The following is a 10,764-nucleotide window of genomic DNA, read 5'->3' on the forward strand; positions in this document are numbered from 1 at the left end:
CCTCTCTCTCTCTCTCTCTCTCGGCACAGCGCCCACCTCTCTCTCTCTCTCTCCGCACAGCGCCCACCTCTCTCTCTCTCTCCCCCGCACAGGGCCCACCTCTCTCTCTGGCCACCTCTCTCTCTCTCTCTCCCCCCCTCTGCACAGGGCCCACCTCTCTCTCTCCGCCCACCTCTCTCCGCACCGTGTTTGTGACGTCTTCCAGGTGCTTCACTCTTCCCCCGGACGCAGAACCCGTTTCCAAAAAGCCCAGACTCGTTAGCTCTGGAGGGGAGGGGACAGTTGGGGGACACGAGGCTGTGGCTCTGACCCTGGAAGGTGATCAGAGGCCACAGCCCAGGAGGCGACCCGCCAGGCTGAGCCAAGGTCGTCTCTCTGAGGACAAGCTCGTCTCCTGGGAGCTGAGGCTGCCCCTTCGCTTAGGGAAGTCTAGCAGGTCGCCACTCCAGGCACCGCTGGCGTGGGCCAGATTGTTCCGGCTGTGATGCTCCTTCCTGAGGCCCGGGGTCCTCTGCCGAGAATGGGGGGGCAGCAGTGGTTCCTTTGGACCCCTCCGCCCCAGGTGCCCAGAGACCCCAGGACACCCGGCCGGGATGCCACAGCCAGGGACGGGCGCATTTACCTTTCTTGATGTTCCCAAAAAGGGACAGCACCTGCAGCGGCGCTCTCTTCCACACGGGCACCGTCTTGTAGATCTCCAGGGAATTCACCTGTTGGGAAGAAGTAAGGAAGTGCTGAAGGGGGGGGGAGGGGAGGGGCAGGGAGGTCAGTTCTGGATGGACTGGGGGGTGGAGAAGAACCTAGAACAGGTGATGCCAGGGGAAGACGGGCAGGGAGGTCAGTTCTGGATGGACTGAGACTTGCCAAGCCTGGCGGGACACCCACGCGTGGCCTGCTGCCCCGTCCGTCCTGCCCTGTCCTGCCCCGTCCTGCCCGTGTGCAGCCTGGTGCAGGCACACCTGCCCACACAGTGCCAAGGAGGCCTGTTTGCTCGAGGCGGACACGGGTGTGCGGCAGCTATGGTCTCAGGAAGAGGCAGGAGGGCCAGCCCGCCCGGCCAGGGTGGCCCAGGGACACCAGCCCGTCGGGAAGGGCATCCTCTCGGCCTGCCCCTTCTCCAAACCCACCAGCACAGTGGAGCCGGGGGTGGGTGGGCAGCTGGCCTGAGCCTCAAATGCTGCCACTCTCAGCTGAGCCCAAAAGTACCCTCGGGCCCCCCTGCCCCTTTCCTGCCACTGGCCGCTGGCCTCTGGCTGGGCGGTCAGCAAGCACGAGGAGCAGTTAACAGCCCGGCTCTGCCCCCTGCTGGCTGTGGGCTGCTGCAGCGAGGCTCCAGCCCTGGGGAGTCTCAATTCAACGGCAGGCTAAGCCGGGGGCACGCATGCACACGCATGCACATGCACATGCACGCAAGCACACGCACGCACACATGCACACGCATGCACATGCACATGCATGCAAGCACACGCATGCACGGCCGCTTGGGCCGCGCGGCCTGAAGCTCGCAGGGAAGCTCGTCCCGGCCTCTCCCAGCCTCGGGGCAGGCACCCTGTCCCCCACCCCCTACACCTCCTCTTCCTCTATCCCAGGTCTCCGTCCTTTCCCTGGAAGCCAACAGTCTCGGCTTGAGGTCAGTCACGGACCCCTGGGCCCTGGCTGGACCTGGCGTATCATCCAGGGTCGGTCCGCCCTGCTGCGTGTCCAGTGACCTCAGAGTTCCTGCCTGGCTTGCTGGCCTGGTCCTCACCCTCCAGGGGGAACATGGAGGAGCTGGCCCACACCAGCACGGCCTGCTGGACCTCAGAGAACTGTCTTGCTGGTTCTCCAGCTTCCCTCCTCCCTCCCCCCTCCTCCCTCCCCCCTTTTCCCCCTTCCCCCTTCCCCCTCCTCCCTCCCCCCTCCTTCTCCTCTCCCCCTCCTCCCTCCTCCATAACAACTGCCTTGTAAGAAGCGAATCCCTTGCTAAGACATTTTTGAATGTGCTGGTAGTGGGGCTTGAACTCAGGACCTGGGTGCTGTCCCAGGCCTTTTCAGTCAAGGCCAGTGTCCACCACAGCTCTGCTTCTGGCTTTCTGGTGGTTACTGGAGCTCAGAGTCTCAAGGACTTTGCTGCTTAGACTGGCTTCAAACCACGATCTACAATCTCAGCCTCCTGAGTAGCTCGTGTGACAGCACCAGCCCACCAGGGCCTGGAGACTCTTCTTAAGAAACAGACCATCTAGCGCTGTCTTCTTCCCAAGGAGAAAACGAGGGGCCTGGGCTTTCCTCCTGCCGCCCAGCGCTGGGTGCCTTTCACAGCAAGGTGAGCCCCAGGCCTCAGGCCGGCCAGCCCTGGCCCCAGGGCCTTACCGCCGCCTCCCGGTCCTGGAAAGCCTTCAGCTGGTCTCGCCACTTCCTCCTGCGCTGCAGCAGCCCGCTGCTGGAGAAGGGCAGGCACAGGAAGCACACCCAGAAGCTCATGCTCTGCACCCGCTCCGCGGTCCCCGGGGACACGAGGACGTCCACACACTCCACGCAGTAGCACCTGCAGGCAGACAGAGCCGCGTGGCGGCGGCTGCCCGCGCGGCCTCCCGGGGACACAGCCTCGCTCGGGGTGTGCAGGGCCCGGCTGGGTGTGGGGTGGGGCCGGGAGCCCGTGGGGTGGGCTCAGAACCCCCCTAAGCCTTCTCCCCCACATGGTCTGAGAAGCGGCCAGCGCAGGGGGGCGTGGGCTGCAAATGGGAGGACAGTGCAGGACAGAAGGAGGCGTGGGGACCGCGGACGCGCTCAGGGGGTGAGCAGCCGCTGGAGATGACCGCGTCCCCGCGTCCCCGCGATCCCCGCGTCCCCCACGTCCCCCACGTCCCCCGCGTCCCCACGTCCCCCCGCGGCCCCCATGTCCCCCATGTCCCCCCACGGCCCCCATGTCCCTGTGTGGCCCAGGGCCCCGGGTCCCCCCTCTGGGTGAGGAGGGCGGCGCGGCCGTGTGTTGGCTGAGGGTGAGGTGTGGGGGGCCTCTTCACACACAGCACCGGAAGCGGGGTCCGCGATGGGCGTGGGGACGCGGTGGGCGTGGGGACGCGGTGGGCGTGGGGACACGGGTGTGGGGACGCAGGGCACCGCGTGCAGGGCCAGGCGGGGCTGGGCACTGCGTGCAGGGCTGGGCGGTGCGGGGCTCACCGCGTGCAGTCCGGGCTCTCGCAGATGAGCAGCGTGTCCCCCGAGCCGCAGATGGAGCAGAAGCCCTGGTACCCATCATCGTCATACTGGAAGAGGGTCTCGAGGAACTTGTCCTGGCCAGGAGCAGAGGAAGCCCGCGTCCTCCCCAGCCCCCCGCCCTGAGCTTGGGGGACCCCTCCCCGGCCTTGCCGCTTACCTTGCATGGGATGCACATCCCTCCCACAAAGAGGGGGTGCTGCGTGTGTACCCGGAAGCTTCCGCAGCAGAGGCAGATGTCTAGAGAGAAGGCCAGAGTGCACGGGCTCGACCGACCTCACGGAGAGAAAGCCTGGGCGTTATTAGCCAACGAGCCCCGTGTAGCCAGCAAACAGCAAGACCCGGGGACCAGGGAGGAGCACTGGGGAGGAGGGAGAGGAGGGTGGGATGTGGGCGCTATGGAGGAGCGCTGTGGAGGAGGGAGAGGAGGACGGGATGTGGGCACAGTGGAGGAGCTCTGGGAGGAGGGAGAGGAGAGGCAGGATGCAGGGGCAGTGGAGGAGCGCTGGGGAGGAGGGAGAGGAGGGTGGGATGCAGGGGCAGTGGAGGAGCCCTGGGAGGAGGGAGAGGAGAGGCGGGATGCAGGGGCAGTGGAGGAGCGCTGGGGAGGAGGAAGAGGAGGGCGGGAAGCAGGTGCGATCCGGGAGGAGCCCTGGAAGGAGGGCAGGCCTGGCCTCTGCCTGGAACATTCATTGCTAAAGTGACTAAAGTCCCCCAAACCCATCTACCCCCCTTCTCAATGCCCCAGCGGACACTTGCTGGGCCTTGACAAGCTAATCCTCCAATGCATGGGCATGCACAGGCTCCGGAATAGGCTATGCCAGGGGGGAGGGGGCGGGGGGGGAGAGGAGAAAAGAAGAGAGATCTGAGAAGTTTTTTGTTAGGATTGAAAGGAGGGAGGTGAAGGAGGAATCTGGGGTGAATTAGTGGGTGTCTGTTTTCTTTCTTTTCTTTTCTTTTTTTTTGTCAGTGGTGGGGCCTGAACTCTGGACCTGGATGCTGTCCCTCAGCTCTTCAGCTCAAGGCTAGCGCTCTACCACTTGAGCCACAGCGCCACTTCTGGCTTTTTCTGCTTATGTGGTACTGCAGAATCAAACCCGGGGCCTCATGCATACAAAGCAAGCGCTCTACCACTGAGCCACCTTCCCAGCTCCCCAGGATGGCAGTTTTCTTTTGAGGGGTTTCTAATTTAAAATTAGATTGTGGCACTGGACACTGCAAACACTTTTTTTTTGGGTTCCGGTCGTGGGGCCTGAACTCTGGGCCTGGGTGCTGTCCCTGAGCTCTTCAGCTCAAGGCTAGCGCTCTACCACTTGAGCCACAGCGCCACTTCCGGCTTTTTTCTTTTTGCTTATGTGGTGCTGAGGAATGGAACCCAGGGCCTCAGGCATGCAAGGCAAGCGCTCTACCACTGAGCTACCTTCCCAGCCCTGCAAACACACGTTTTAAGAAGTCACTGGGGGCTGTGGCTCTCGGGGTCACCATAGCAATCTGGGAGGCTGAGAACAGGAGGGTCACTGCGCGGCCACCCAGGCACAGGAGCAAGTTTGCTCCGCCGCAGCTGGTGTGGTGACACGCACCTGTGGGAGGCTGGGATTGGAAAGGCCATGGTTCCAGGCCTGCCTGGAGCTCTGTCTCGGGGAGGGAGGCTGGGCGGCGTGCCACACGCCTGCCGCCACCCCGGCTGTGGTAGACACCCTGAAACAGGCAGAGGGAGGCGGAGGCGCACACGGGCAGGGAGTGACCCCATCGCAAAAATGACCAGAGGGAGGCGTGGCTCCGCGGTAGAGCGCCCGCCGGGCCCACCTGAAGCCAGGAGTTCAAAAACTAGTGCGGTGCCAAAAAGAAAAAAGAGCTGAAGACCCACACCCCTTAAACGGAGCCGCGGGGGGGGCACGGGCGCTGCGGCACCAGCGCCTTTGCCGGCACCTTCTGATGACAGGGAGGAAGTCTTCCTCAGGCGCGGGCACCCGGGCAGGGCGGGCGCCCCTGTGCGTCGCGGACACCCCTGGAGTGGCATGGACATCTCTGTGCAGCGTGGACGTCCCCATGGTCGAGGACACCCCGTGTGGTGTGAACACCCTCCCCGTGCGTGGCATGAATACCCCTGTGCAGTGTGACCACCCCCATATATCACGGGCAGACCTGTGAGGTGTAAATACCCGTGTGGCGTGACCCCCCTCCCTGCGGTGTGAACACCCCGTGTGGCGTGAATACCCCCTGTGAGGTGTGACCATCCCCATGCATCATGGGCACCCCCATGTGGCGTCAACACCCCCGTGCAGCATCAACACCCCCATGTGTCACGGGCAGCCCCTGTGTGGTGTGAATACCCCCATGTGGCGTGAACACCCTCCCTGCAGTGTGAACACCCCGTGTGGCGTGAATAGCCCTCGTGAGGCATGAACACCCCCACACATCACAGGTGCCCTCCATGCACTGTGCACACACCGCGTATGGCCTGAACACCCCCGTGAATCATGGGCACCCCGTGTGGTGTGAATACCCTGTGTGGCATGCACACCCCCACGCCTGGCATGAGCAAGCTGGCACTCACCTTCTATGTTCCGCTGGTTCACGGTGACTTCGTAGGCAATGAGGTCTGGAAAAGAAGGCGGGAGGGGTCTGTTCCTCTGGCCTCCCACTCCGATCGTGGCCGATCGTGGCCGAGGTCTCCGGAGTCTCGTCCTGGGGTCCCGCCCTGCCTCTGCCAGCGTGCGCAGTGCGTGCAGCGGTGGTGGGCTGGGCGGGACTCACCTCTGCCCGGCGGGGGGGACGCGGCGCGCAGAGCCTCCGTGGAGCCCACCAGGATGACGTCCGTGCTGTCCCCGGCTTCCAGGCCCAGAGCTGGGGACACAAGCTGTCAGCTCTGCTGAGCGCCACTGGCAGCTCAGCCCGGGGGTCGGGCACCGCCGGCCCGGCCTCGCCGGCCACGTCCTCCTGAGACACCAAGGACCCGGGGTCTGTGGGGCCCTCCCCTTCCTCCCCTTCCTCCGCCCGCCTCTCACAGTGCTTCTGGCCTGGAGACAGCCGGGGGTGGGGTGGAGGGGGGTTGAGAGGAGGAGGGGGAGGATGGGCACCTGTGTCTCACACCCATAATCTGAGCTACGCAGGAGGCTGAGACCTGAGGATCCCGGTTCAAAGCCAGCCTGGGCAGGAAAGTCCGTGAGACTCTTTTTTTTGGGGGGGGGGTCCGGTCGTGGGGTCTGAACTCTGGGCCTGGGCGCTGTCCCTCAGCTCTTCAGCTCAAGGCTAGAGCTCTACCACTTGAACTTGCTTATGTGGTGCTGAGGAATTGAACCCAGGGCCTCAGGCATAGCAAGGCAAGTGCTCTACCACTGAGCCACCTTCCCAGCCCCTCTGTGAGACTCTTATCTCCAATGAACCACCAGAAACCCTGAGAGTGGAGCTGTGGCTCAAAGAGGTGGAGTGGAGCTGAAGAGCGCAGGGAGAGCTCGGGGACAGGCCCTGAGTTCAAGCCCCATGACCAGAAAAAATACAAGAAGACGAGGAGGAAGAAGAGGAGGAAAAGGAGAAGAGGAGGAGGAGGAGGAGAGGAGGAGGAGCAGAAGAGAAGGAGGAGGGGGAGGAGAAGAGGAGGAGAATAGAGAGGAGGAGAGGAGGAAGAGGAGGAGGAGAGGAGGAAGATGAGGAGGAAAGGAGGAAGAGGAGGAGGAGAGGAGGAGGAGGGGGAGGAGAAGAGGAGGAGGAGAGGAGAGGAGGAGGAAAAGAGGAGGAGGAGAGGAGGAAGGTCTGTAGCCACCGCCTCGTACCCACGTGGCGGGCCCCAGGGCCAGGGCTGGAGCTGCCCAGGGCCTCCAGGCTGGGCTTGGTTGGGGAGGAGAGGGCCATGGCGGAGGAGCTGCGGGCGCAGGCCGGGGTTCCCAGGAGTGGTGGGTGGCGGAGGAACAGTGGATGAGGGGTGAGCTCCTGGGGATACTGGGCCGGGAGGAGGGCAGGGGGGGAGGGGAGAGGGAGGAGGGCAGGGGGGAGGGGAGAGGGAGGAGGGCAGGGGGGAGGGGAGAGGGCTCAGCGCTGGGTCAGAAGGGAGGCCCTGGGTTAGCCAGGAAGTGGAGGTGTAGGCGGGGGCTTGGGGGCGGAGCTTGGGGGCTCAGGTGGTGGAGGGGGTGGGGCGAGGAGCGGGGGCGGGGGCCGGGCGGTTGCTGGGCTGGGGTGGGGGTGGCCATGTGGGAGGAGATTGCATCCGCAGATGTGCTGAGGGCAGGTTGGGTGGGGCTCTGAGGGTAGGTGAGGAGTGCGGGGGCTGGGGGGCTTTCGGGGTGGACCTTGGGGCCAGGATGCAGGGTATCAAGGGGAGCAGGGGTGGTGGTGGGCAGGGATTGGGAAGGAGCCCTGGGGTGAGTCAAAGGTCAGAGCAGCTGGTGGTGAGCTCACTCCCGCACCAGGGGGCTATCATGGGGTGCACATGGGGAAGCTGCCCCACCCCGTGTGTGCACTGGGGCGTCCTCCGCCGAGGGCTCATGGACGGCAGACGCTGGCCGCTCCCCTCAGCCGGGTGACGGGGGCCCCGAGACCCAGAGTGCCCGTGAGGGGCCCCGAGACCCAGAGTGCCCGTGAGGGGCCCCGAGACCCAGAGTGCCCGTGAGGGGCCCCGAGACCCAGAGTGCCCGTGAGGGGCCCGCCGTGGGCCTGCGCCGCCGTGGCGCTCTCCAGCACCCGCCCTGCCAGATGAGCTCCCTGTCCCTGGCCCAGCCAGGAGCCACACCTGACTGCTGTGGACTCCAGAGGGGAGGCCGGGGGCCAGGAGGCCGGGAAGCCGGAAACACAGCCCGAGTGGGAGCATGATGGACCTCGAGTGCACGGAAGACGGCCTCCAATAAACGCGGCTCAGAAGCCAGCTGCCCCCGCCAGGGAGCGGCGGCCTGCACCCGGCCTGAGCCTTGGCACTGTATCTGCCTTCCCCGCCACGCCTCTGTGTGGTCTCAAGCACCCAGTGGGAGGCTGCACTTTATTATTTGGGTCAGGTTATATATGCACTTCCATAGTCAGGAGTCGGCTGGGCACTGGTAGCTCAACCTGAGACCTTAGGATGGCAGCTCGAAGCCAGCCCTGCAGAAAAGCCCATGAGACTCTTATCTCCAATGAAGCAAAAAGCTGGAAGTAGAAGCATGGTTCGAGCAGTAGAGAACCAGCCTGGATTAGAAGAGCCAAGCAAGAGCATGAGTTACAGAGTTCAAATCCAAGTATCAACATGAAGTGGACACCGGTGGCTCACGCCTGTCATCCTAGCTATTCAGGAGGCTGAGATCTGAGGATTGTGGTTCAAAGCCAGCCCAGGCATGAAAGTCCGTAAGATTCTTATCTCCAATAAACCAGTAGAAAACTGGAAGTGGCTCTGTGGCTCAAGTGGTAGAGTGCTCGCCTTGAGCTGAAGAGCTGAGGGACAGCGCCCAAGCCCAGAGTTCAAGCCCCACGACCGACTGACCGACCAACCAACCAAAAAATGTGTTTGTTATGGAGTTGTTCCTGGGCAGGAAAGTCTGTGAAACTTATCTCCAATAAACCAGCAGAATACTGGAAGTGGTGCTGTGGCTCAAGTGGTAGAGCGCTAGCCTTGAGCTGAAGAGCTGAGGGACAGCGCCCAGGACCAGAGTTCAAGCCCCACGACTGACCAAAAAAAAAAAAAGTATCATCATGAAGGAGGAGGGAAAAAAAGGAGACCAGGCACTGGTGGCCAGTCCATGAGACTCTTATCTCCAACTCATATCTTATAGCCAAAAAGCTGAAAAGGAATGTGGCTCACGTGGTAGAACATTAGCCTTGAGCAATGATGCTCAGGACAGAGCCCAGGCCCTAAGTTCAAGTCCCAGGACCTGTGCGCATGCGTGCGCGTGCACACACACACACACACACACACACACACACAGAAAAACTTCAAGAAGTTAAGCCCAGGAATATAGTATACATTTCCCTCACTTTTTGAAAATGCCAGTGCTTGGGGGGCTCTGTGGTGCAGGCCTGTGGTCCAGCCACTCAGGAGGCTGGGGCAGGAGGACTGTGGGGTCCAGTGGCCTGAGGCTGGCCTGGCAACATAGCAAAATCCAACAATAACAAATCCTTTTTTTTTTTTTGGGTCCAGTCGTGGGGCCTGAACTCTGGACTTGGGCGCTGTCCCTCAGCTCTTCAGCTCAAGGCTAGCGCTCTACCACTTGAGCCACAGCGCCACTTCTGGCTTTTTTCTTTTTGCTTATGTAGTGCTGAGGAATCGAACCCAGGGCCTCAGGCATGCAAGGCAAGCACTCTACCACTGAGCCACCTTCCCAGCCCCCAATAACAAATCCTTAAAGTGTGAGTGCTGGCGATTTCTGCCAGTTCTTCGCTATTTTGATAGGCAGTGTGCACGTTTTAGTTTCCTAAGTTTAACATAAAAGTACTGTAGAAGCATGATGAAAATTATGAAAAATTCCAGCCCTGACCAGTCAGGCCACCCCGTGCATCTACTGAGAACATCACAAGCCAGGAGACCACGAAGACACCTGCACACCCATGTTCATTGCTGCACTGCTCACAGTAGCCAACTTATAGAAACAGCCCAGATGCCCTACAACAAATGAGTGTTCAATAATACATGGTACATATACAGCATGGAATTGTGCTCATCCATTAGAAAGAATAATATTGTGTCATTTGCAGGAGAATGGGATGGATCTAGAACAAATCATGTTCCGTGAGGTAAGCCTAGCTCAGAGAGACAGTGCGTGTTTTCTCTCATCTGTAGAAGCGAGATCTAAAATACACCAGGACATGGTACGTTGTACAGGACTCTAGACACACACACAAGAAAGACACAACGCTATCTGCATCTGATCATACAAAGTCATGTTTAAGGAAACGAAAACAGACGTTTTCTCTTTTCTTGCTGTTCATGTTTTCTTAAACTCTTTTTGTCCTGTTTGTTCGTTCATCTGTCTTTGGGAGTGTGAAGGGAGGACAGAAGAGGAGGGACCAACGCTGAACAGATGCAGCAGCAGCGCTCACTGGACACTAGGTTGAACATGGACGCTGGCACTTGTGAGTGGGATGGGAGGGAAAGCCTACGCGAGAGCGAGCGCCGAGTGTCCCCTCTGCCTGACTCACGAAGCGGGGACCCACCGTGCATCACCTTTCATAATAACCAGGAAAAGGTCAAAACTTCCAGCCCGGCTAGCGTGGTCGGCCAGGCGCCGAGGGTGTTTTGGTGTTTTCTGCCCATTTCCTCTCCACACAGCGGGGCCTGGAGCCTCAGCTGAGCCGCAGCTGCCTTTGCTCTCTGCCCCTCAGCGCGTCAAGAGAGGTGGGCGCGCTGGGGCCCGGGCTGTGGTCACCGCAGGACGGGCCCGGCAGGAGACGGGGTTGCCAGAGCGGCCCCCTCAGGGACTGAGTGGATCACCTGCCGGAAACCCCCGCAGCGCGGGGCTGGAAAGTCCGAAATTCTACGGGGTGGGAGGGCTGGAGCTGCCAGAGGCCCGGGACAGCTGCCTGCGGTTATTCAAAAGCAAAGTGTAAGTCTTGGTCGAGTGTGTGCGCGCATGTGTGTGCGTGCATGTGTGTGCGCGTGTGTGCATGTGC

At 61.6% G+C, this 10,764-nt stretch overlaps 1 protein-coding gene across 1 annotated transcript in view; it reads right to left on the reverse strand.

Annotated features, from left to right (window-relative positions):
• The window catches only part of Dnmt3l (DNA (cytosine-5-)-methyltransferase 3-like), a 25,524-nt gene extending 18,477 nt beyond the window's left edge, over nucleotides 1-7,047 (reverse strand). The window contains exons 1-8 of the mRNA XM_013027361.1: nucleotides 6,969-7,047; nucleotides 5,953-6,042; nucleotides 5,753-5,797; nucleotides 3,356-3,435; nucleotides 3,160-3,272; nucleotides 2,353-2,524; nucleotides 623-710; nucleotides 173-264 (exon numbers count right to left, since the gene is read on the reverse strand). Of these exons, the coding sequence (XP_012882815.1) occupies nucleotides 173-264; nucleotides 623-710; nucleotides 2,353-2,524; nucleotides 3,160-3,272; nucleotides 3,356-3,435; nucleotides 5,753-5,797; nucleotides 5,953-6,042; nucleotides 6,969-7,047 (759 nt within the window). The remainder of the gene's footprint in view (nucleotides 1-172; nucleotides 265-622; nucleotides 711-2,352; nucleotides 2,525-3,159; nucleotides 3,273-3,355; nucleotides 3,436-5,752; nucleotides 5,798-5,952; nucleotides 6,043-6,968) is intronic.
• Between the last annotated feature and the right edge of the window lie 3,717 nt (nucleotides 7,048-10,764).

The sequence above is a fragment of the Dipodomys ordii genome, unplaced genomic scaffold, assembly GCF_000151885.1.
Source record: "Dipodomys ordii isolate 6190 unplaced genomic scaffold, Dord_2.0 Scaffold103, whole genome shotgun sequence".
Taxonomy (NCBI): Eukaryota; Metazoa; Chordata; class Mammalia; order Rodentia; family Heteromyidae; genus Dipodomys; species Dipodomys ordii.